Raw genomic sequence first — 26926 nt, 5'->3', positions numbered from 1 at the left:
GCACAGCAGCAAGCTGTCCTGTTCCTTCTCCGGTACATTTTGCAGATCCTGCTACCAGTGCTCCATCACTTGGTAAGCAACCCAAAGCCTAATGGGGATACTTACTAGGAGGTGTAGGAAGCAGATGATAGGATGCAAATTCAGTCATAATCACAGAAAAAGTGGTAAAGGAGAACTGTTCCCACTGCCTGATTTTCAGAAACTATTGGCACTGGTGGATGGGCTGGGGCACTTGGTACGTTTCTAAAGCAGTGGAGAGGACACTGTTGGTAGGCCCTCAGAGGGCATTTGTTCCAGGGTCTCCCAAAACCTGGAGCCAACACTACATAAGATTGTATTGTAAGAGTCTAGTTTGCTCCAAAATGGAGTGTTGCAAAATGAAACTTAAGGGCCCAATCCTATCCTTTTTCTCACCCCCCCTTGCTGATGTAGATGCACCAAAAAGGCAAGTGCAGCACTCAGTTGGGGGGGGGGGTGTGACAGCAAACGGAAGGTAAATACGAAAGTATAAAATAAAAGGGTAAGTAAGTCATTGAGCCGGGTCTCCTAAGACATATGCCACCACTTTTGGTGGTGTATTTCTGTGGGGAGAGAAGAGGTAGGGAGCTTCTCAATGGAGAGGATAGAATCCAGCGCACACCATTCCTGCTTGCCACATCTCCACTCTGTTCCTCCCCTCTCTCTGCCCAGTTCTCCCTCTACCCACTTCCTGACCCAACAGCTGACCTACTGGGTCCAGCAGGTATGGCAGGGTCCAGTGACAGGCAGCGTTGCCACCTCCTGTAGCAGTGCTCAGGCAATTGCTGCCAATGGAGCACTGTGCATGCCATTGGCAGCCATTTTATGACATTTTAAGACACTTCTGCTGTCTTAATGCTCCCTGCCCAGCAGCCCAATCCTACATAAGATTGGGCTGTCAGCTATTTAATGTGGCAGGGTTTTATTTAACTATATGAACGATGGCTGCCAGGATTTCATTATAATGTTCATGTATAAACCAATATTGTGCAGTTTGCTATTAAAAAAGTAATAACAGTTGACTGACTTCTGCCTTTTTCTCTTGCAGGCCTTCATGTTTTCCCTACATTTGTAATATATGAGCTCACAGTCTTACTGTTCCTTACGCTTTCAGTGGTAATAATGAAGGTATTTATGGCTTTAATATTTTATAATACAGTCAGTTATCAAATACAGATAGTTTGATATACTATATTTCATTTGGATATTGTGACTGCCAGGATTTTCCTTGCTAAGGATGTTAAAGCTAGAAATGCACTTTTGCTTAGTTGCTGGGTAAAAAGTAACAAAACTAGCTGAAGATTACCTGCAGTGCATATCTGGCAGGAGTTATCAAATGTTACTGCTAGTTGCCCTAAGGCAGTGATGGTGAACCTTTTAGAGACCGAGTGCCCAAACTGCAACCCAAAACCCACTTATTTATCGCAAAGTGCCAACACAGCAATTTAACCTGAATACTGAGGTTTTAGTTTAGAAAAAACAACTCATACATTAACATATTTTACCTACTATTACTTGTAACCTGTAATGAACTTTTCCTCTAGAAATTTGTCCAATCCCTTCTTAAAGGCATCTAGGCAAGTTGTCATCACTGCTTCCTGTGGCAAAGAGTTCCACAGACTAATTACATGCTGGGTAAGGAAATATTGGCAGGGAAGCGGTGGCTGCAAGACCTTACCGCTGCTCATTTTCTCAAACAAGAAAAAAAAATTTTTTTAAAGCCCCACCCACAGAAGTGGGCTCTAAGGCTGCAATCCCAGCCACTCTTTCCTAGGAGTAAGCCTCATTGACTCTAATGAGGCTTACTTCTGAGTAGGCATGCACAGGAGCAGGCTCCAAGGCTGCAATCCCGGCCACTCTTTCCTGGGAGTAAGTCTCATCAACTCTAATGGGGCTGGTTGGATGGCTGCACCATGCTGTATTTCATGCTCACAGCTATGTGAAATTGTGCATGCACTTCTTTTCCAATAGGATTGGAGAAGCAATTCTGTGGTTTACCTTTAAGATAATATAAAAATTAGTAGATAAGCCTCCAGCGGGCAATAAGGCAGTGCCAGCAGCACCTGCAGGGCTGGTGCCACAAAGCCCAAGCTGTGGCCCGAGTGCTCTGCTCCCCTCCAGCTATGCCACGCTGTGAGCTATGCTCCCCTCCAGCCTAGCTCCTCTCCAACCCCACCACGGGAATGTCCGCGCTGCACCCTCAGGCTGCAATCCTTCCCTCACATTCTTGGGAGTAGCCCCACTGACTACAATGGACTTACTTCTGAGTAGACATGCATAGGAGTGGGCTCTCAGGCTGCAATCCCAGCCACGCTTTCCTGGGAGCAAGCCCCACTGACTCTAATGGGACTTACTTCTGAGTAGACAGGCAGGATTTGTCTCTGGCTGCGCTGCTCACCCCCAGCTGCGCCTGTGCTGTGGAAGAAAAGCCTCTCCTGGCGCTGAGTGGGCAGTTGGAAAGGTGGGCTACAAAGGTTCAAATGGCTGAGGAGGAGAGCAGCTCAGGATTGGCTGGTCTTCAGCCAGTGAAGGGCCCTGAGCCATTCTAACAGAAAAAGCCAGGAGTCTGCTGGATGCTGATTGGCTGAGCCTGCTGGAGAGTTGGAGAAGGGAAAAATAGGAAGGGAAACAAACTGGGGCAGGTGGGGGCAACGGAGTGAAGGGAGAGGAGGTAGCAGCTTCAGCGCCCCTCTCCAGGCTGCCTGGCTCAGCGCGCGTGCCCACAGAAATGGCTTGGAGTGCCCTCTCTGGCACGCGTGCCATAGGTTCGCCAACACTGCCCTAAGGGAATGAGAAAAATCCCCTCTATCAATTTGTCCTTTCCGAAGCCCTGATGCCATACCATGAGCTATATAATTCTGTAGACTCTGTTTCATAGGCAAAGGTTATAGTCTGGCATTTTACTGCTTCAGAGTGCCACTCAAAGGCATAACTGACTGTTTTTACTGGGACCTGACAGATAAGTTCCATTTTAAGCTCTAATGGTGCATGCTAGTGAATGCACTATCCCAGCTAACATGGATTATAGCAGTGTTTCTCAAACTGTGGGTTGGGACCCACTAGGTGTGTCACAAGCCAATTTCAGGTGGGTCCCCATTCATTTCACTATTTTATTTTTAATATATTAGACTTGATGCTACCATCGTATGTGACTGCATTTGGGGAAATAAATGTTACAGACACGTACTTTTAGCAAGCTACTATGTATATTCTTCTAACAATAGTAAATAGGACTTACTCCTGGGTATGGGTAGGATTGCAGCCTAGGATTGTTAAAAATTTTCCTGTTTGATTATGTAACTTCTAGTCACGACATCACTTCCTGTGGGTCCTGACAGATTCTCATTCTAAAAAGTGGGTCCTGGTGCGAAATGTGTGGGAACCACTGGATTATAGGATAATTTTGTTCAGTATATTGCTAGAGTTTTTTGGTGATAATAAAATAATAACATATAACACTGCTTTCTGCACTTCTAACTCTGGAAAACACTGAAATCCACAAAAAAACACCCTTTTTTTACTCATCTCTATTTATTACTTTTATCTCTGTTGATGGTGTGAAATGCTAGATTTGCTTGTCTTTTGTTTGCTAGATATATTTTCTCATTCTACAAGACAATTAATCCAGGATAACTATCTTTGCCTGTTCTGTTCCATCAATCCATGTTGGTATTGTTGTTTTTGAGGATGTTAACAATTATTACACTGTATTAATAAAAAAATAAATTGCCTCTCAAAGTTTTTTCTTGCAGTACTTGTTCTTTCTATGATTCTTCCAAAGAGCAGCCAGTACATCAAATGGATTGTATCAGCTGGTTTGGCTCAAGTCAGTGAATTTTCTTTCGTCTTGGGAAGTAGAGCACGCAGAGCAGGGATAATTTCTCGAGAGGTGAGCTTTAGGGTGTCTGCATTTTGAAGCATTTAATAAAACTTTTTCTTAAACTTTTTCTTTAAATTTCTTAAACTTAAAATAATTTCTTAAACTGTAGTTGTTTACCTTCAGCACATAAACCTTTTTAGCTAGATCAGCTGTGTAAAACTAATGTTAAGGGCTAAGTGTGTCCCTAATCCTTAAGAAAAATACTTGAATGAAATACTTTGATTTCCAATTTCTAGGTCTACCTCCTTATATTGAGTGTGACAACTCTAAGCCTGTTGCTTGCACCAGCACTCTGGAGAGCTGCAATTATGAAATGTGTGCCAAGACCTGAAAGACGATTAACTTCATGAAGATGTTTAGTAATGAAGCTTCCATGAAGGAAACCTCTTTATACACATTGCATTTTTTTTTTTTGCAGCAAAGTAGTTTCTTTTGGTTAGTTATGAGTCTTATTTTAGTTTATGAAACAAAATTCAACGTATTTCACAATGCATATACTATACTGATTTTTTTTTAATACAGAAAAAAGCTAGTGGTAAATTTATGCAAAAAATTGATTTTTTTAAAGTCTACAAATCTAATAATTGACTGATGTGCCTTTTTTGAGTAGTATTTTCAGTCCCTACAGAGAGTTTAATTACATTTATGGTGCCTGTAGCAAGTTAGGGCCCAATCCTATCCAATTTTCCAGTGCTGGTTCTGCTGTACCTATGGGGTATGCACTGCTTCCTGTGTTGAGGATGCAGTCACAGAGGCCTCCTTAAGGTATGGAAACATTTGTTCCCTTACCCTTGGGCTGCATTGCAGTTGCACCAGTGCTGGAAAGTTGGATAGGATTGGGCTGTTGGTATCCTAACATCAGCCACAAAAGGTGTATTTTCAATGCTATGTAAAACTTAGGAGTTTAAGGATTGTAAAATTGATGTTCCTAAAGAGTTTGGTATTTCCCCCAATGGATATATTTTAAACATCTTGTAATTATTGTAACTTTGGTTTGTCATTTGACAAAAAAAGTTTACTGTGATCAGAAATGACTTCTCAGTATGGATATCAAGAATTCCTTGTGCTGATCGTGCTAATTCTTTAAAATATTATGAAAGTTGAAGCTAAATTAAAATTATTTTTGGATGATACCTCTTAGCTTTTTTGGTGCTTCACTGGATGGATGATTCAACAAATAGCAAGAAGGGGAACAACCTAAGCCAGTGGTTTTCAAACTCTTGTGGAGAGTTTGAGCCACTGTAAGTGCTTGTGGGGATGGGGGGAGGCAGTGGTGTGATCCCCAGGATTGCGTTGCTGCCTCCTCCCTGCCTCCAGGCTGTCCCCACCCCTTAAGGGGGCAGAAGCCAAGGCCCACAGGCTAGGGTGTCTCGACGCCCCAGTCTGAAAAGCCCTGACCTAAGCATTTCGTAAAATTTGCAACACAGTCATGTTGAGTAAATATTTTGAGTATGGCTGCCATTAAATTATCAGACAGAATAAAGATGAACATGTAATCTCAACTAAAATGCTTCCCCCCAATACTGCATTGAAAATGTAAACTTTAAAAGTTATGGTTAATATTTATTTATATAGTAGCGCAATATTACCCATTCTGAGATAGTGGCATGGATGTTGCCAATTTCTTCAACTTGCCACTTAGGTTTGAAAAATTGATAATTTGAAGTGAGCATGACTACATCTGTAGTGATAGAACTTCAGTAAGATTACTGAAGCATACTTGTACTTGAAATAAACTTTGAATTGTTCTATTACCCGATTAAACAATCGATTTTCAAATTACAGAAAGTTATAAAATGTCGTTCTAACAATCTCTCTCTATATATTAGTACTGTTTGGCTTTCCGAAATTTGTTTTGCTTACAAAGAACATTTTCTTCAAACAGCTCTTTCTTACCTTACATGTTTGTACCTTTTAACCTATTTTACTCTCTTTAACCTATTTTACTCTTGTAATGTTGTATTATATCATCTCTAAGAATATTGCTAATGCTGCTTATGTGGTTCTTTCATTTGCTTCTGGGAGTTGAATTACATGAAAGGTGTATAACATTCACAACTGCACAAAGTAAGAAAGTGGTGCAAGGAAATTAGCTTGTGTGCACATGCTTAAATGCTGTAAGGGGATGACAATGAAGAAGCCAAAAGCTCTGTCACTGCATCCCTTGTCTTTAAAATTGATGCTTAGAATTGTGCCTGCACCATCTCAGTGGGGGGGGGGGTTTGCTTGTGTTGCTCAGTGGGGGAGGGTTTCTAGTGATTGCGGGCACTATGGGGGGGAATTTGGCAAACACTCCCTGGGTTTTTAAAGGAATCCCCTATGTTGCTACCACACCTGTCCCTGTGTGTGTGTGTGTGTGTGTGTGTGTGTGAGAGAGAGAGAGAGAGAGAGAGAGAGCTCCACCTTGCTACACATGTTCTGGCTACAGAGGTTTTCTGTCCCCCTTCCCCTCTTCAGCCTCTTTGCTGGCTCAGGGGCTCCAGGAATGTCACTGTTCCTTGCAAGGGGAACTTCTTCCAGGGCTATTTCCCTGCCTGGGTGAGGCAGAGCCAGTGTTTTGGGCTGCCTGGAAAATGATCAAGATGCCCGTGCAGGGCAAAGGACGCAAAGGTGTGTGTGACTTTCAGTACCTCCCCCCATTCTCATTGAGACAAATCTGAAGATAAAAATCCGTGGATAAATAGGCTGCACTTGTACCGCTTTTCAATGGAAAGTTCACAAAGTGGTTTACAGAGAGAATCGAACAATGAATGGCTCCCTGTCCCAAAAGGGCTCACAATCTAAAAGGATGCAAAAGAACACCAGCAGACAGCCACTAGAAAAGACAGTGCTGGGGTGAGGAGGACCAGTTACTCTCCCCCTGCTAAGTAAAAGAGCACCCACTTAAAAAGTGCCTCTTACCCAGTTAGCAGGGGTTACACGGCAAGGTGTCTTTACTGATCTCTGTTCACTTCATGCAGTAAAAGTAGATAGGCTTTCAGGGGAAGAAAAGGTATGCCATTGGGGCCAGCTCTGTTTGAGACTGAGGCTGACATCCTGTCCACACTTTCCTGGGAGTCAGCCCCATTGAACTCAGTGGGGCTTATATCTGAGTAGACATGCATAGGATTGGGCTGTGAGGCAGCGGCTTGTGAAGGTCTGGCCCCCTCTGCCTGCCCATGTGCCTCTTCTCTAGACTGGAAAAGGAAGAAAAGGATGGTGTGGAAAATGAAGTGTAGAGGTACAGCGGAGATGCTTGACTCCCCCATCCTTCTGTTTCCCATGCTTCCTGTTCCTTCCAATGCAAGGAGTGGTAGGAAAGAACAGAGGCTGGTACATACATCACTACCTGAGGGGATGCAGCCACTTGGCACCTTGTCTCAGGCAGTAACAGGTCCGACATCCCATAATAGATTTGTAATCCTTTGCTTACACATGGATGAGCCATGAGAACTTGTTATGCAACAACTAACTAGAAAACCATTTTAATATGGTGGGGAGGTATGTTTCAGGGGTGTGCAGTGGGTGGGGAGGCAGGTGAGGCAGTGCCTCCCCACTGGAGTCCTTTAAAAAGTGCAGTCGCCACCATATGAGGTGCTCAAGTGCCCCTCGGGCTCCGCCGTAGTTATGCCTCTGCTGACAGGTGTACTCCAGGGATGTGTGGTGGGTGGGTAGGCAGGTGAGGCAGTGCCTCCCCACAGGAGTCCTTCAAAAAGCCGAGTGCGTGGGCTGTGGGTGCTTGGGTGCCTCACATGGCAGCAGCGCTTTTCGAAGGACTCTGGTGGGGAGGCACTGCCTCACCTGCCTGCCCACCCACCGCACATCCCTGGCACATAGACTGTGCCTGGGCATTTATATCTCCCCTTTCTGTCACTGCCTCTATGATGTCACTGGCCAAAGTGAGGCAACCGGGGCAGCCTGCGCCCTCTCCACCTCAGCACGTGCACCTTGCAGGGGTAGCGGTTGCAGCGAGGCAACAGCAGGTCTCGCGCTCTGCCTTCCCGCGCGCGCACTGCCCGGGAATAGGAAGGCGTGGTGGAACCCGAAGGCGCGAAAACCCTGCGCACGCGCGCCTGCTCCCACGTCCCCAGGAGGCTGGCTCAGCAGCGGTGATGCTGGGATGGGGGAGGGAGCGCCGCTGATCTCCCCGCGTGTGCCTATGTGGGGCACGTTCCAGCCCGTGACGCCACCGCGCAGCGTCACGCCGGAGGGACGCACAAAAGTGTAAGTTTCAATTTTTTTCCTCCTTCTCCTCCCCAACCGCCAAAAAAAGGCCAGTAACTGCGGGATCGGGGAGGGGGGAGCCGCGGCGCCCTCCCCCGCCCTTCCCCACGCGCCCTCAGTGAAAGGCGCGTGAACAGGTGTGAGGGGCACTGGCGGAGTGGCCAGGCCGTTCTGTGCAGCCAGGGATGGGGGGGGTGGCAGCGCAGGCAGGCAGGAAGGAAGGAGAGCGCCCTGGTGGCTTTGGCAGGACCCAGGAATGATGGCGCTTTTTAAAGGCGAAGCGGAGGGCTGGTCTGCAGCCCGCTCCTGCAGACCTCCCTGTTTACTCGGGAGTAAGAGCCCAAGCCCGTGCATGTCTACTCAGAAGTAAGTCCCATTATAGTCAATGGAGCTTACTCCTAGGTAAGTGTGGCTAGGCTTGCAGCCTGATCCCATGTATGTCTACTCAGAAGTAAGTCCCATTATAGTCAATGGAGCTTACTCCTAAGTAAGTGTGGATAGGCTTGCTGCCTGATCCCATGCATGTCTACTCAGAAGTAAGTCTCATTATAGTGAATGGAGCTGACTCCTAGGTAAGTGTGGATAGGATAGCAGCCTAAGTCTGGCTGAGTTCAGTGCCTCTAATAAAACATGCACAGGTTTGCAGCCCGCACCTAAGCCCCAAGTGCACATGGAAACAAGACTGCAATCCTGTCCACTTAACTGCGTGTAAAGCCCATTAACTATAATAGAATTACTCCTGAATAGACATGCATAGGATCGGGCTCTTATACTCCCAAGTAGGCGCCTTGAGGATTGCAGCCATGATCCTACTGCTGCGTGTAGGATGGCATTAAAGGATGGACAGTTTTTAAAAGGGTGGACTCCTGTAAACGAGTGAGGACGCAAGCCTATCCATACTTACTTAGGAGTAAGCCCCATTGACTCTAATGGGACTTCTGAGTAGACATCCACAGGATGTGCTCTGAGAGCCTAGTCCCATCCATATCTATTCAGAAGTAAGTCCCATTGTAGCCAATGGGGCTTAATCCTAGGTGAGTGGAGATATGATTGCAGCCTCACAGCCCAATCCTCTGCATGTCTGCTCAGAAGTAAGTCCCATTAGAGTCAATGGGGCTTACTCCCAGGAAAGTGTTGAGAGGATTGGGCTGTCGGTGTGGACAGGATTGCAGCCTTCCTGCTGTTAGTTAGCAAGAGGTGGCTGGGGAGGGGGGACACAGACATGAGATGGAAGTCAACACTCCACACCAGCCATTTTTGCCTGGGGTTAAGGCCACACTTTGCTTGAAGCTGCAGGGACAGGAGGAGGAGATAAGAGGAAGGGAAATGCCTCTGGGAGGGAAAAACCCCGGGGTAGGAGGGCACAATCCTAAACGTGTCTACTCAGAAGTAAGTCCCATTGTCTTCAATGGAGCTTACGCCCAAGAAAGTGTGCCTAGGATTGCAGCCTTGCCAAAGAAGGGCGAGCTCTTCCTCCTGTCCCCATGAGCAGTGGAGAGTTTCTTCTTTCCTGCAGTTGCCCATCAGAGTCTCCCTTGCGGGAGGGGAACCCACAGCCACACACACAGAAGTGTTGTTGTGGCGCCTCTCTCTCTCCCCACCCCCGAGGGGGTTTTGAGGAGGGCCGTGCATTGCACATGTGCAGTTGGCATCTCTCTTTCCGTGCGAGGCAGCGAGCGAGAGCGGCGCTGTGGGTGGGGGACTGCTCGAGGAGAGTGTGGTGGGGGATGGAGTTTGCTCTCTGTTTCTCCTTCCCCGGTTCTTCAGGTACTGGAGGCGCCTCTGGCATGGGGGGGGGGGGAGAGCGAGGACAGGTGGGAGCGAGAGAGGTGGCGGGTGGCTGCTGCTGCGGGGAGACGTTTAGGCGGGACGTCTCAGTGAGGAAGATCCTCTTCCTCCTTTCTCTTCTCTTTCTTCCCTCGCCTCCCCCCTTCCCCGGGTCGGGCACTCAGCGGCTGGGGTGAGCTTGGTGCATGGGTGGCCCACGTTGCAGTCTGCTGGGCTAGAGTTCCAGGGCTCTTGGCCGGGCTTCTGGGGCCCTGGAGAGGGGGCGGGAAGGTGCAGGAGGCGGGGGCTGGCGGGAGTTGCTCTGTGCAGGCACAGATGCTGCTTGCCTGGCTTCCACAGAGGACTCTTCTTTCGCACTAGCGTCCTCCCCTCTTCCCACTGAAGCAGCAGACACGTTGCCTGGGCCTGCTTGGGTGCGTGCATGGAAAAGCAGTGTGCGTTTTCTTTAGGCTTGGAGAGAGTGTGCCAGGGGGTTGGGCCCCTGAGGCCTAGCAAAGGTGCTGCAGTGAATGGGTCAGGCACAGGCCCTTGCACAGTGCAGAGTGGGTTGCATGTTTTTTACATATATCAGGCAGCATTATGCTTTTCAGTGCTTTAGCACATGACTGGTCAGTAATACACACACCCCCACTCTGTTGTCAGGTCAAGCCATCTTGCTTTACCTTTATGCTTTATGGGGGTCATGAAAGCAGGGAATCAGTGCATCTCTGTACTTGAGGGAAAGTTGTGGATCCTGATGGTTTTAAGTTTGATTTTAATGCTTTTAATTTACTTTCCAGTTCTGTAGCTGAAAGCAAAGAAATGCCTGATAAGCTCCTTTTAAAAATGTTTCACTTCACTAACTTGTTCTGTTTAAATTTTGTGTTAGGATTATAGCGCCCCTGTTTTTGCTCCTCCTGTGGTGATCAAGCAAGTAAAGAATTGAGTTCTTGGATTTGATAACATGGCAAAAGATGTAAGTATCTCTGTAAGTAATACATCTGGAGTTACATACTGTATTTTAGTTATAGTGAATATATGTGTTCATGTAATGCCTTCTAAACAGCAATAGACAGGTGTTGGTGTAGCTTCAGTGGCATCTTACGTGAGGTAAGTAAAGCAGATCTATCCTGTGCTGTATGACTAGTAAAGCACTTTAGTGCAACCTCACATAGTTGGTATATATAGTAACTATCTTCACCTAGACTAAAATACCTCTAGGGTGTCATGCATATGATTTTTCTCTTTGCCTAATAATGAGTAACATAACAGCTTTGTTTAGTACTGCAGTGCTTTCCTAAGTAGCAGTGGTAATTACTGCCATAGGAGCACCAATCTATACTGCTCTGCTAAGGAATAAAACACCAGCAGAATGCCACTGAAGGTGATAATATGGTTCCACTGATGGCTGCACTTTATTCTAAGTTAGGGACAGTCTACTAGCTTGCTTTAGGGCCAGAAGCTGTTTTATTGAGTCCTCAGTGATCCTGACAAACTTTAATTAAGGTATAGTCATGTTTTTACCCATAACTTTAGTTATAAAGAAAATTTTGTTTTTCCAGAGTTAAGCAAGAGATTCTACCCTTTGGATTGCTAGTCCATTATAAGATCCAACTGCTAATAATATGCCCTTGTACTGTGTATTTTCAGAGAAAGTATTTAGGGAAAATATTGGTATATTTTAAAAATTTAGTCTTTGAAAACCTGTGGTAAGCCCATTTGAGAGTAATTTTGTTTGACATTCTTAGGTGATTGAAGCAACTTTTTTTAGTGTTCTGGTATTTAAATACAAAATAATTTTTTTGTTTTTGTCTTGCACCACTTTTCATTGTATTGCCTGTCTGCAGAAATAGGTGCATCTTTATCTACTTTTAACATAATATTGTTCTAGTAGAATTGTATCTTTGCTGTTGAAAGCAAGAGCAAGTCTTAGTCTTTGTTCCTTATTTTAAAAATGCTAACTTGAACCAACTGATTTCCTACTAACTTTTTAAAATAATAGGCCAAAGTTCTCCTGACCTTAACATGAAATCACAAATTATAGTTGCGTGAATTTCTGCCATTTTCTGATCCTACTGAGAACTAGAAAGATCAACTACAGCAATGCATAATTTTTGTATAAATTTAATTAGTGTGAGTAATCTCAATGATTTAGGACAAACTCCACACCAAGCCAAACGCAACCACAATCCATGTGCTTGACAAACCCTCTTGTTTTATAATCCTATCTCTGACAACACAAATGGGAGGGTATGCTATCATATATCTTGGTTGGCTTTGTTCAGCTCGAATCACAAACTGTGCAGGTCTGATTTATAGCTGGTGTGGATTGTTTTAAATCACCCCCCCCCCCAAATGACTAATTTAAATCATTGCTTTAAATCAGATTTTTCACATTGAAATTCATTTGTTCCTAAAGAACCATGTGTACTAACTGGTTAATAACTAAAACGTAATGGTTGGTAACTAAATGCAACCTTGGAACATAATTCTAACTTTTGGTTATGCAAGTCACATGGGCACAGGGAGCCAAAGCACTCTGTACGCGTGGAAGGACAATTTCTTGAAGGCTAAGTCTTTAGTCTTATGTACACTTATTTGAAAAATCTATTGAACAAAGTGGGACTTGAGTAAACATGAATAGGATTGGACTGTAGGTAACTAGAATGTGCTTAATAAGGGTTGTTAGGTAGTTGAAATAATGTTCTTCATGTAACTCAGATGTCTGTGCTCTGAAATAGGAGTGTAAAACACATCCATATGAACTCAGAATGGTTCTGGAGAGATACAGGATGGTATCTCCTAAATTCTAATGCCTGTAATGACTTGCTGGTCCCTGGATCCGGCATGAATCCCACAATAATAAAAATATCACTTATTGTATTATTTTATTACTTTAATGTTAGGTGTGAGACTCTCCCGCATGCATGTGTTTTTAAAGATACAAAAAGCTTTTAATAATGACCCAATGTAGCGGTAATGTTAAACCATGGTTTAGTGGTGTATGAATTAGGCTTACATGGTCCCCTTTACTCACAAGAGGAAGAGAGTGAAAGCTTCTGCTTTTCTTCTGATAACAAACCTCAGTTCCCTGCCATCTTAGAACTGTGCTCTATTAACTCTGTAGTTGGAAAAAATCAGGTTATCAAACCACTATTTGAATCTCTGTTGATATCCTAGCTTGTTCTTGCTATAATTTGCTAACAAACTGCAGTTTCCTAAATTTATACATTTAGGAACTGAGGTTAGCTCTTATGCTGAAAGTGGAACTCATTCTTCACGCATCCTCACTTGCTCATAAGAGAGAACAGGGGATTGCAGTTCCCTTAGGCTGGTTTTCTTTGCTGTAAACCATGGTTTAGAGTTGCATCTGTGTTGCATCCTTGTGATTCAATTTTGAGTGTAAGTAGATTTTAATATGTTTTTTAGCTAGGTTGCTTTTTAAAAAATATGCTATCATTGAAGCTTTTTAAAAAATTAAAAATAACATTTTAAATCCATTTTTGTTTAAAAATTATTGAGTTGTAGGAAATTTTGAGTTGCTGGAAAGAGTAATTTGCATGAGTGAAAGCTCACACAAGATAGTTACCTCTGATTTCTACCAAATTTTCCTCTTTGTGCTGCAGCTCCCCTCCTCCTGTTGCTGTGTTCTAAACATCTCTGGAGGATCCCCTAACCTTCAGGAATAGATTTGGGAAGGCACAGAGGCGGAAGAGGGACTGCAAAAGCCTGATTGTGCTACTTTATATACAACAAATTGGCTTTTAAGCTTTCCGGTGTTGTGTCCTTGTGCAAGCAGAGAAAAATTAATTTTTGCAGTGGACCTTAATGGAACGTTGAAAAAGTTTTACTGTCTGGCTAAGCAATGTGATGCTTTGACATAATCCTTGATTTTAGAATTGACAGTCCTATTTTAAATAGCAAATAAAAATGTACTTTTACCCTCTAGGGAAAGAAGTAAAATATTCTCCGGAAATGATTGTAAAATAGGGAAGAAATATCAATAACAATTTAAATAACTGATATTTAAGCTTACCCTAAACTTATTGAAATAACTTTGGCAACATGATACTGACCTTGTGAACTCTGGATTCTTGTAGAATAGTCTCTGGCTGTTTGTTTTCGTAAATAACAGTTTATTTGTGGACAGGACCCAAGGAAAGTGCTCAGTTCAGTGCACAAAAGCTTGGACTTGGAACAGCAGTGTGCACCCACCATGTCACACAGAAAATTGCTTTGAAATTGAGGGGACTTTGAAAAGCAATTGTGGCATGGGGGCCTATTGTTCAAAAGAAAACAGTTAAAACAGTTTTTTAAAAATCCCCTTGAAAGTGCTCAAGTGCTTGAGTGTGGTTCAGATGGTAGTCTTTGGATTCCAGCTGGTGTGGCTAATGAGAGAGTGGGTGCTGAAAAAACCTGATGGAGGGAGAGGTGCTGCTGATATTGGCCAAGTGACGTAGGGCCCAATTTTCCAGTGCTGGTGTACCTGTGCCAGTGGGGCATGCAGTGTATCCTGTGGTGGAGAGGCAGTCACTGAGGTCTTCTCAAGGTTTGGGAACACTTGTTTCCTTACCTTGGAGATGTGTTGCAGTTTCACCAATGCTGGAAATTTGGATAGGATTGGGCCCATAGTGGCTAAAGGAAGTGAGTCAAAGTGGACTGAGAAGAAGGGACATCTGGGAGCAATGGGTGGTGAAGGCATGAATATAAGAGAACCCAAGGAAAAAGTAGGACTGGGGCAAAATGTATTGAAATGGTAAAGAGAGCTGATGTTTTACCAGCAAGAAAGAATTGGCCTGGGGGCTGGAAGCCTGAGAATGGGTCTCAGGCATTAGCATAGTGTTGCCATGTCCAGAACATAGACCTGTCAAGGCTGCTTTTGTGTAGCAGTAAAATTTAACCTCATGGGCATAATAAGGGCCAAGAAGCAAGTGATTCAGAGTAGTCACACATTGATTGTCATTAACTCAGTTAGTTCTTGGGTAGACTTGTGGTTCCTTGGCAATCCTTTGTTTAAACCAGATAATACATTGCTAACTGTGTATGTGCTGTCTTAATAATATGAGTTGTGTGGTCCAGAAGTAAAAGGCTTTTTTATATTTCTGTTTTTTAGTGGAAAGAGAAATTGACCTTCTTATGGAGAGCTATGGACTATATGCTACTAATAGATGAAATTTAAATTAAAAGTGATAATGGAAATGAAAATATCTATCTGATCTATTGCTATTGTGATAGAATAAATGTTATTTTATGCAATAGTACTGTGGTTCTCAGACTTTTAGCACCGGAACTCTCTTAGAATGAGAATGTGTTAGGACCCACCAGAGGTGATATTGTGACCAGAAGTGACATCATCAAGCAGGAAAATTTTTAACAGTTCTAGGCTGCAATCCTACCCACACTTACGCAGGAGTAAGTTCCATTTACTGTCATTGTTAAAAGCATATACATAGTAGCCTGCTAAAAGTACAGATCTGTAACTTTTCTGCAAGTGCAGTCACATACCATGATTGCATTAGGTCTAATATATTAAAAATAAAACACATAGAAATGAATGGGGACCCATCTGAAATTGGCTTGTGACCCACTTAGTGGATCCCAACCCTCAGTTTGAGAAATTGAATAATAGGTACTAGTTTGCTGTTTTTCAGAAGTATGCCTCTGCTCCTGTTACGGGTTTCTTGGGATATTCTAGAAATTGTAGGGACGTAAACTAAGTGGAAGCTAGCTATATTCTAAATCAGGGGTGCCCAAACCCCGGCCCTGGGGCCACATGTGGCCCTCGAGGCCTCTCAATGCGGCCCTTAGGGAGCCCCCAGTCTCCAATGAGCCTCTGGCCCTCTGGAGATTTGTTGGAGCCTGCACTGGCCCGACAGAGCTGCTCTCAGTGTGAGGGCGACTGTTTGACCTCTCGTGTGAGCTGTGGAATGAGGGCTTCCTCCACTACTTGCTGTTTCACGTCTGTGATGCAGTAGCAGCAGCAAAAGAAAGGCCAGCCTTGCCTTGTGCAAGGGCTTTTTAGGCCTTGAACTATTGCAAGACCTTCATTCATTCATATACAGTAGATACTTGCCTATAAGGTGAAAAATTTCTTCCCAGAAAAGCAGCCTGAATCATTGCCCCGCCTTATCTCTGGGGCAGGCAAGTGAGCCAGCCAGTCACTATTGTGGGTAGGAGGGAGGGAGCAGGTGATCTTCTGCTGAGAGGAGGCTGTGCATGCTGGGACTGCTGCTGAGCGTTCGCAGCTGCCTGTGGGTGTGGTGTGGGTATGCTCCACGTGCTCCTTCAGGCTGTTGTGCAGCTGCAGAAGCTCCAAGGGCAGGGCAATTGCCACCACAGCCATCAGCAGCCCCCCTCGCTCAGCACCAGCGCCCACAGAGGCATCTCTGGAGCTGCACCCAAGACAGAGCAGGAGACAATGAGCTGCGTGTGGGAGGGTGCATCTGAGAGAGGAAGAAACGGTCATTTGAAACAGCTGAGTCCATCTCCTCTTTCCTTCTTGTTCCCCCTTCCTACTGTATTTAAACTTCAAGCACTCCATTGGAAAGCCCAACTTGCTAACCCGCTTTCCATCTCCCCACAGATGAAGTTGGACAGGGTGGGGAAGGGGGGAGAGTGATCTTTTTAAAGAGAGAGAGAGAGAGAGAGGCAGCCTGCAGAAGGCTGTACCTTTGTTTCTCAAGCCATTGAAAGGGTTAAGTCCCTCTCCTCTTTCCTTCTTGTTTTTGCCCCCTCCCCCTTATTGAATCCAAACTTTAAACTCTCTGTTGTGAAGCTGAGGCTTGCTAGCCTCTCTCCCCATAATCATTCACCACTGATGAAGTTGTACTGGGGGGAGAGGAAGAGTTAACTTTTATAAAAGGAAGTGTGTGTGTGTGTGAGTGAGAGAGAGAGAGCACGCGCGCACTTAAAACAGTTAAGGCTACAATCCTAGCCTCACTTTCATGGGAGTAAGCCCCACTAACTATTAAGGGACTTGCTTCTGAGTAGGCATGCCTAGGATTGGGCTCCCAGTCTTTTCCCTCCTCTTGCTTTCCTCTCCACCTCTCCCCCTACTGTATACAGTCACACTTCAGTCTCTCCTTTGCAAAACTTTTTGCAAACCTCCTTGCTAACCTCATTTCCCCTATCCTCACCAATGAAGTTGGACTGGAGGGGAAAAGTCCCTGCATTTGTGTCTGTGGGGGGGAGCATCTGTGTGTGAGAGAGAAGCAATCTCCCTGTGTGTGTGTCCTTTTCACTGGAAGAGTCCTGGAGACCTTGCAAAGATGCAAAACACAGAAAAAGCAGAGAGTAGAATTTGAAGTAGAATTATTCTGCAGCAACAGGTATTTTAGCCAGAGATCTTAGCTGCATGCTGGCAGGAGCCAGGAAGCACTTGCAACAGCTGCTTATGTAGTAAGCTTTTAGGAGAGCATGCTTGCTTCTGCAGTATCCTCAGGCAATCAGGCATTTATGCAGCAAAGTTTAGCTACCTCTGAGATCCCATTGCAGTGTTCTGTGCCCATGCAGGAGCCACTGAAACTCTCCTGGGAGAGAAGTAAGGGATTAATTGCCATCCCTGAGGCCCCTACCCCCCACTTGGTTAATGGTTCTACTTGTATGTTGTTTCCAGTGTACTTAGAGCCCAATCCTAGGCTTGTCTACTCAGAAGTAAGTCCCATTAAAGTCAATGAGGCTTACTCCCAGGAAAGTGTGGATGGGATTGTGGCCTTACTCTGATAGTGTTTACAAATGGTTCTTGAGAGAACAATTAAAAAAATTAGTGAATAAAAATGTATCTTATGATCTATCATAGTTTTTAATAGACTATTTTAATACTGTTTTTGCTACACTATGTATACAAAAATACATAGTGTAGCAAAAATAGTGTATGTATGTATAGATGTATACATACTATGTATATATACTGTGTTTTTAATAAATTAGTGACTGTACAGTTCTTAGGTAACAATTAGTTGGAGGTTATTTTTCAGGATCTGGTCTCGGGTAAAATAATAATAATAATAATAATAATAATAAAACTTTATTTTTATCCTGCCCTTCTCCCAAAAAGGGACCCAGGGCGGCTAACAACATATAAACAAATTAAAACATAATTTCACAGATAAAAACATATTAAAAAACACATTAGCAGAACCCATAAAAACAGTAGTCAGAAGAGTCAGAATAAAAGAGCATTAAACAGCAGTTCTTAGAGGAATCGGCCCTGTAAAAAAGCAACTAAAAGATATATAAAAGATGTTAAAAAGGCCAGAACGTCAGAAGGCTTGGTTAAACAACAAGGTCTTCAGGCCTCGCCGAAAGGACTCAAGAGAGGGAGCCATTCTCAAGTCAAGGGGAAGGGAGTTCCACAACGTTGGTGCCACTACTGAGAAGGCCCTATTTCTTGCCGCCGCCCCACGTACCTCCTTAGGCGGCGGCACTTGTAAAAAGGCCTTCTCTGATGACCTAAGATCAGACAAAATTATAGTCAGACACCTCCCTAAGTTAAACCCCCGACTTATCCGAGGATCATAGCAAATTCCATGATTTTGGGCTCAAAACCTGCCCTTGTCTTATCTGTGAGATCGACTTAAAGGTGAGTATCTGCAGTAAGTTTATCTTTAATATATTCATTTATGTGCACTTATGTAAATTTATTCAAATTTTAAATGTAAATTAATTCTTTTTCCCCCCAGCCCCTGACACAGTGTCAGAGAGATGAGGTGGCCCTCCTGCCAAAAACTTTTGGACACCCCTGTTCTAAATCATGGGTCTCCAAACCCTGGCCCGGGGGCCAGATATGGCCCATGGCCAGCCTCTTGTCCCCTGAAAGCCTCTGGCCCACTTGGCCAAACATGAGTGGAACTGTACTATGGTTGCATCTGGAGGGTGTTCTAAGGGCCAGAGAGTTTGAATGAATGAGCCCATTCACTCATCTGAGTTCCATCTCAGATAAATTATTATTTATATAAATTTTATATTCCTTTTCTTGCCCTCAGCACCATGCCAGATATTTGATGCGGCCTTCTGGCCAAATGTTTGGAGACCCCTGTTCTAAATAGCTAAGTTCAGGAAATGTTAACTTTTAATTCATGTGCAATCTTGGAGCAAAACTAGAATGCATGGGAACAAACAAGTTAAATGTAATTGTGATAATGGGCTGGTGTGAAGAAATAGAGCCCACACCAGTGTGCTAATCTGGTTTTTTGGTGGGGAGGGAGAAACATGTTAGTATTTGGTACTTCTGTTCTGGCTTTTCCTCTGAGGCAAGCACAGTGGTTCAGTTTTGTAATTCAAGTACAGTACATGCAATTTCAGGCTATGTAGGTTTGGTTATCTCCTGAGTAGCAGTTGTTTTGTTTCTGCACTCTGAGCTCCCAGAAAAGCAGCACAAGAGAAGATACTCTGCTATTGGAAAACAGATTAAATGCAGAATTTAGTAAAGCCAGTCCCATGACTTATCTGTTAGTGCATTGTTGAAATACTTCTAGAATCTTGCCTTTCATATATAACTGGCATATGCGACTTCTGAGAGAAATTGACTGGTTTCTTCTTCTAAAATAAGTTTTTGGATGCAAGTCCATCTATGGCAAGTAAGTGATCTTAGCATTGACGCTTGAGTGTGTTTTCTGAGTTGTGAGAAACAAACTATTTGATATTTGTACCACTAAGAAAAGTTGTGATGGTATTTTTAGGAATAGATTAAAGTATTAATATAATATATTTTCAGGTGAGCAATGTTCAAATGGGGAAACTATGAAAGATGTTTTAAATAACTAGAAATGTATATTCGATGACTGTAGTTTTCAATTGTGACTGTATTTAACATAAGCATATTAGACCATTGTGCTTGTGTGTGTTGTCTAGAAGTGTGTGCAATTCCATTAACATTTTGTAACTAGTTCTTTATTCAGGGACTGGTGAAAGCAAAGAGGGAAAATGGTTTGCTTTTGGCATGGATTTGTTTGAAACTCAGTTGTCTGGTTGTGCATTCAGATTTTGAAAACTTTATTTGAAGTGTGGTGCATAAATTGGTTAAGTACAATGAAAGATACTTAAGATCTATTATCCTATAATGCTTCATATTAAACTATTTCAAATTTTAAACATCTGTCTGTAGAGTAATTGATGAATAAGTTGTGTTGTAACGATTTGTTGCACTGACATGGTGGGTTCATGTTTGGTATAGTACTAGGTTCATCGATAATGTATTGTACAGAGGAATTCTTTAAGTACTGTTACCTGTAAAATTTAGCACCTTTTTTGGTTTGTTTTGGTGGAACTGTTTGTGCAAATTCACAGTTCTACTAAAATTGACTTATTCTTTTAGTTAGCTCGCCTTTCATAAAGGAAAGTGTCAACAATTTAGGGTATCTGCAAAGAAAAAAAGGAAGATTTCTAAAAGACCTTGGATTGCATCCCAAAGAACTTAGGATTTCTACTGAGATTAATTGGCTGTACAGTACATATATAAGTTGTAACTGCCTTGTTGGTTTCACTGATGGTTAGTCATGACTTCCTTAGGATACAGTATTTTGTATGCAACATCTACTTAAAGCTAAACTTATACAGAAAGGCAATACTTTTGGAACTATAAATACTTCAGATGTTGGTGAGAAACTGTTCAGTGAAAAATAGTACCTTAAAAGAAGCAGATGAAATTAGAAAGACAAGCTGAAAAAGAAATTTTTCTTTTCTTTTTCACTGGTGCACTGGCATATGTGTGATGTTTCACTGCATTGAGTTCACTGCTTTATTTTCACAATGCTTCATTTTCACAATGAATTTCACAAATTCATTTTAATGCTGTATATGATATGCCCATATTACTTAACCTAGTTTCATATAGGATTGTAAGAAAATAGTATATGACTTCTGTAGCTGTGATGGCTTTGCTTCACTTTGTGCTCATGAACTCTGAATGCAATATAGGGAGATATTGGTGGAAGGGTAAAAATTGGATTGTTGGGTGATAAGATGGGGTAAAAGGCGCTAGGAGTACCTAGGGAGATTCATTTTTTATGATGTAAAGATATGATCAGAAATTCAGTCTTCTGTTGCTTCTTAGATTGGGGAAGGCGGGAGTCAACAATGTGTGTTCTCACTAGATTAGCAAAAAATATACAGCAATGCTTTGACATTCATCCACTTGTTTTTCATTGTTTTCCTCTTTCAGCTGTTTTCAGTTATAACTACAGAGCAAATTTTGTCCGTGTGCTTTCATCTTTTGTCTGATTTAATCTAGCCATCCACAGTGTTCGTTGATGTTCTTATTTCTGTTTATTTAAGTTTTGCACTCATTCGCATGTTTTATACAGTTAGTTAAAGGTATTTATGTTTTTAGCTGACCAAAATAAATTTGCAAGCTAAATAAGGCCAAGCTTTGACTTTCATCCCTGCTCTAGTCCCTAACCAAAGTACAAGGTATTGCTGTGAACACTGTATGCTAATATATAGAACTTCTGACATATCATTGGGAATATAACTGACTTAAATTGCTATAGGAAGGGTTTAATAGAAATCCTTCAAATCAGTTTTCAACCGTGGGGTTGTGACCCCAATGGGATTTTTAAGCCACATCTGTGGGATTGTGGCAAGGTAGGGGAATTGAAATGGCTTCCAATCATGCCAGGTCATACTGTTGAGGTGGCATGGTGCAGTGGGGGGGGGGGGTGGTAAAGGGTTGCATACAGGCTAACATTCCACACATGAATGTATTTACACATTGCTTGCATGCATGGAATTGCGACTGAGCCTTGCTCCGCTGTTACTTTGCTGTCTATTACATGCCAAGTAGAAACAGTAACTGCTGAAAACTATGCCTGTTTCCTGTGTTGTGACAACAACTTCTTCCACTTCTGTGTGTTTAAATTGTTTTGCAATCTATAGAGACTTCATGAGGGAGTCAACTGCTCCTACTGCATTCAAAGATTAGTAAATGGCAGATGTTAAGCTAAGTACAGAATTTTGATCACTGCTACTTGGCAAGCTACACATCTAAGCCCTTTAGTTTCTAAGATAGTTTTGTAGCTTACTGGGGCTCAAAACCCTAGCCCAGAGAGCTCTTTGTTCTGTGGTAGGTAGGGTACACATGTAAATATGCACATCACAAATGCAGAAAATGTGCAGTGGTCCCTTATAAGTTACTAATGTCCACTCAGTGGCTTAAACTGCCCGATACACTGACATCTCTTTGTCAATAGGATAAATGAAAGGATGATGCATGAAATTTGTGACTGCAACTGCGTTTGGGGTTACAGTTAGACTGCCGGCTTTCTTTTTCTCTCTCTCTGTTTGTGAGATACTGTTTTATTATATTTGCCTGATATCTTGTTTATTATTCAACCCTGTGACTTGGAATAGTTTTGTTTATTTATAGAATTTATATTCCGCCTTTCTATCCCACAAAGGACACTCAAGATGGCTTACAAATAAAACAGTAAAACGGCTTACAAATAAAGCATGGAGTTCACAGTACTCCTAAGTTAGAGAGCTGCTTAACCAACTGTTTTGCGTATGTCAGGGGTGTAAAACATAAGGCCTGGGGACCGGATATGGCCCATAGAAGCTTTTTATCCGGCCTTCATGCTCTCAGCTGCTGAGCAGGGCTGAGGTGTTACTGTTGGAAGGGTAGCCCACATGAAAATTGGACTCTCCCATAACTTGAAATGTGATTAAGATTTGTGTATTTTTCTCTTCTGTCATTTGCAGTTAATGAGTTCCTAAGTGAGGAAAAAGTGCTTATTTTTTGTTATGACCTGTTTGACATCACTTTTTGCCTAATGACATCACTTCTGGCCCTCAGCAGGCGTTATGGTTGCTATTTGGCTGCTGTATGAAATGAGTTTGACACCCCTGGCCTATGTATTACTATATGGAATTGCTGAGCTGTCTGGCAACTCTTAGGCTTATAAAGAGCAAGTAAACAAGTTTCCAGGACACTGGAGTTTTGATGGTGGCAGACCTTGATCTGACCTTGAGACTGAACATCTATAAGGACTTGTGGCAACTGTACTAGTCATAGTTGTCACAACGGTACTGTGTAGTGACAAGAGAGTCTAGTTTTTGTCTCCGTGAGTCAAGAGAAAAACACTGTGTTGTGACTGGAAATCTTCACCCATTTTAGGTTCAGGAAGCGGCAGATAAAAGGAAAAAGGGCATGCAGAAAACTTTGAAATGGGTAGCTGTGGAAGCCTGTGGCCTGATAACAGGGACCAGTAGCAGCCCTATATCAATTTAATGCATTGGGTACTGCAATCTAACAGTTACTTACATGGGGAGAAAATGAGAATATTGCATCTTGTTCCCATTAAAGGCTGGGTCACTGCTGAAAAGTCTGTGTGTGTATGTTTATCAGACATACTCACTTTCCCCAAATTCTGGCAAGGTGTGCCCTAAACAAGGGAGAAGTATCAGAAGAATTTGTCGTGTATACGCATACGCCCTAGATCAGTCATTGCATTTTCTATGCTCCATGTACAGAATTTCCAGTTAGCAGTTGTAGGAACTGATCCTGAAGTGGTGGCTGTACATACCTAGGATGAAACTCTCTTCTCCATGAATAACTTGCTTGTACTTCTCTTTAGAGACCACATTTGCAACTCTGATCTAACGCAGAATACATTGTTTATTAGAGCAGTGTACCATTACACTCACGATCTCTCTTTATTAAACTTGATAAATGTAATTTGGTTGTAAAGTAATTTATATCAAAATAAAAATATTTGTCTTCTCTTATAGGCTGGCCTAATTGAAGCTAATGGAGAGTTAAAGGTTTTTATTGACCAAAATCTTAGTCCTGGAAAAGGTAAGATTGTCTTAATTGTGTGTAAAATGAACTGGGTTTTTGCTTCTTTTGGTATACTCCAGTGGTCTTCAAAATTTTTGTGCCACAACCCCAACAAACAAAGTATAAGACTGGGGATCCACAACCAATCCTTTGTCCCTCCCAGGTCCCAAATTACCCACCTCTGTCTCTGCCTGCCCCATATCCTTCTACTTCTTGTGTCTTCCCAATAATCCTGTGAGGTAGCAACCTGAGCAGGGATGGCCTTTGGAGCTGCAGGGCAAGAAAGGGAGAAGTCGCTGTGCAGGATTATATCAAAAACCCAGTTTTGATAAGGCAGTACAATTATTGGATTGGATCAAAGACCTCTCTTGCACAGGCTTTGGAAGATTGTCGTGACCTCCCCCCCCCCCCCCAATGAGGCTTTGCAACCCCATTGGGTTCCTGGCTCAGATTAAAGAACACTAATATAGCCTACCTTAGAAATTTGATTATCTCCTCATGCACTTTCCCCTTCAACCAAGTGATTCCATTTGCAAGGATAGCTCTTCAAAACTTTCTTTTTTTTAATTTTGTGAAGTTGGGGATGATACTGATACTAGCATGGAAATTAAACTTCTTAGTCAGTTTCTTATAAATAATGCTGCGTTAGCCATCAAGAAGTCCCTGTTTCAGGTTCCATCATATTTTGAGACCAAATTAGATTCCACCTGTGATGGGGCCTTTTGCTTGCCACCCTGGAACTGTGGAACATCTTTTCATGCTCTGGCTCCTTCTTTTATGCCATTTTGAAAGCCATTTTGAACATTGTTTTTATTTTTTAATGGGTTTTGGCTGCTAGTTTATGTTCTGGGCTGCTATTTTCTACTGACTTTTGTTGTTTAGCTTACATTGAGGAGGTTTCTGTTGACTGCTCCGCCACTATAGAATGCAGCGATGCCCTGTTGGCACAGTTGCATAATTGCTGGAAAGTTGGATAGGATTGGGCTTAGTGGTTCTCAGGAACCATAGTTCCCTGAGGTGGCAACTGCAGAATGTGAGAGTAGGGGAATTGGCCTACTTATGTCCTTAACTCTGGAGGTGAACGATGCAACATCTTGTTAGTTCTCCCAATTGATCTGTGTTCTAGTGCGCGGTTAGAAGTTCCTCTTATCCTCCTGGAAAGCCAGGTCTAAACTCCCTTGCATCTACGTTTAGATGCCACTTTGCCAAAGTGTATCTGTGTAGATGTCTTTGCACATAGAGCTACTTTGGGATTTGCTGTTGCAATCAGATTTGGAGCATGATTGTGGTAGAAGTCTGTGTTTCACCTTGCAAATGAATGTCAATGAATTTGTTCTGCTCGTTAGTGGAGAACTGAGGAAGTGGCATGTCTGTCCCAAATATATTCTTACCAATATTTACAGTTTTTGTCCTAATGAAAATAATTACTATACATTGGAAGGTGGGATAAAAATATATTTTAACCAATAATGATTTGGGTGCTGTAATGTTTTGAGGATTGCTACTTCCCATGGCTTAAAACAAAAAAAGTAATCATTAGTACAGTACCTCTTATTCTGAGCAGCAGATTAAATTTAAGAAGGATGCCGCATTTCTTGGTAGATGAATCATTGTCCTGGAAGCTACAGCCCCACAGGCTTATTGGTGCTGTATTTTCTACAACCTACCACTTAAACACAGTTAGGAATTAAGATTTGTGTTTACATCAGTTGTGGGAAATGCATGACTGAGTGAACAGTACCAACAAAGTAAACCCCACACATCTTGTGAATGTGTATTTAGACAAGATGATTACTTTTTTCACTCTTTCCACCGCTTCCTGATCTTACCAGAAATAGTAGTTAATATGTTTCAGATTTTGTACCACAGGGTGGCAGTATTTGTAGAGATGCATGTCCCACTCATTAGGACAGTACACTGAAATGTATGTCCTTCAGTTTTTATGGCAACAATTCAACATATCTGGGTGGGAAGAGCATGGTTGTGTTAGATTAAAATCAATCTAAAAGTTTAAAAAGTGGTTTAAAAAGTCCAACATTTCATTCTGTAACTTTTTCAGAACTTCATCAGGGAAATGAGCCTGGATAGGACTTGTTGCTAGAGAGAGAGCCAGAAACAGCAGTTAAAAAGCATCCCCCTCCAGGTGCTTAACAAGGAATTAATTGCTTAGCTGTAGAGTTTCATTTTGCTGACTGTATTCTTAAAGCAAACTCAGCCTAATCACAGTATTCCATCTCTGCTGGGAACATCTTCCTTATAAAGCTCTTTAATGTCTGGTTTTTTTAAGACTGGAAGCCAGGAACACTCAAAAATTTAATCTGTATGACAGCATGGAGACCAATGTATTCTCTGCACTAAACACATCCTAAAGTAAATATAGTACAGGTGAGCATCGCTTAGCAACTTTCTGACCAGTGACAGCCTGCATATGCAATGGCCAGCACTGGTCCCTATTCACCCCACCCCCCCAGCCTCTGAAGCTGAGGGGAGCTTTGTTCCCCTCTCCTCCGGAGGCTTTTCTGATCCTTGCAGAGGCAGAGTGCAGCCTCTGGAGGTGAGGAAAGCACTGCTCCCTTTGCCTTTGGAGGCTTTGCATAATGTCAAGCCTTGCTTGGTGACGGGCCGGGAGGGGGGTGGGTGGGTGCCAGTCCACTTCCCTGTTGCTAAGCGATGCATGACTGCATTGGGAAATTCTATACTGTAAAGCCACACGAGGGTAATAGAGGACAGAATACTGGCTAGGTGGTAGACAAAGGTATATCGAGGACTTAATCTTTGGCAAGGGCAAATCTATGTAATCACCCCTAGTCTTAGGCACGGTTGACTTGTACAAGTTCGAATACACATGCTCGGCAAACCCCCTCCCCCCCCCACAGCAAGAACCAGAGAAAAACAACAGTTAAATAGTGCAGGCAATTGTACCCATCATTCTACTTTCTAAATACATGTCTGAGAGTGAGCCTGAGATCAGAGAATTAAGCTGCTGTTCTTGCAGTAGGCTTAGGTTTCTGCCTGTCTCTCATAATTTTTAAAGAGAGTACTTTTCCAATGTAGGGATTTTTAAAATGACTTTTAATATACCCAATTTTACCTTTAGGTGCTGATTCTGGAACATAACTCTCCATAAGACTAGATTACTGTACATTGGTCCCCTAACTGTGCATATGTTTTCTGTGTTCAACTAATTCAAGATGAACTTAGTGCAGCGTCTTAGTTGGTTGAAGGTGCATAATGCTTTAATTTACATGTTGGCTTCTTTGCTTTTTGCCAAATGAAATATTAAA

General features: G+C 42.8%; 2 protein-coding genes across 5 annotated transcripts in view; both read left to right on the top strand.

Moving 5' to 3' along the window:
- Nucleotides 1–5827, top strand: part of TMCO3 (transmembrane and coiled-coil domains 3) — a 29685-nt gene extending 23858 nt beyond the window's left edge. For all 3 annotated transcript variants that reach the window (XM_066618948.1, XM_066618949.1, XM_066618950.1), the window contains 3 exons: nt 1067–1146; nt 3758–3907; nt 4135–5827. In XM_066618948.1, coding sequence (XP_066475045.1) covers nt 1067–1146; nt 3758–3907; nt 4135–4248 — 344 coding nt within the window. In that variant the 3' untranslated portion in view covers nt 4249–5827. The remainder of the gene's footprint in view (nt 1–1066; nt 1147–3757; nt 3908–4134) is intronic.
- A 2193-nt stretch (nt 5828–8020) lies between these two features.
- Nucleotides 8021–26926, top strand: part of TFDP1 (transcription factor Dp-1) — a 35544-nt gene continuing 16638 nt past the window's right edge. The window contains exons 1-3 of one of the 2 annotated variants that reach the window (XM_066619578.1): nt 8021–8101; nt 10758–10844; nt 23594–23660. In XM_066619578.1, the coding sequence (XP_066475675.1) occupies nt 10833–10844; nt 23594–23660 (79 nt within the window). In that variant the 5' untranslated portion in view covers nt 8021–8101; nt 10758–10832. Of the gene's footprint in view, nt 8102–9782; nt 9869–10757; nt 10845–23593; nt 23661–26926 lie in introns of those variants that run through there. The other variant, XM_066619580.1, reaches the window with a different exon arrangement.

This window comes from Tiliqua scincoides, chromosome 3 (assembly GCF_035046505.1).
Source record: "Tiliqua scincoides isolate rTilSci1 chromosome 3, rTilSci1.hap2, whole genome shotgun sequence".
Lineage (NCBI taxonomy): Eukaryota > Metazoa > Chordata > Lepidosauria > Squamata > Scincidae > Tiliqua > Tiliqua scincoides.
This window is presented reverse-complemented; position numbering and strand designations above follow the sequence as displayed.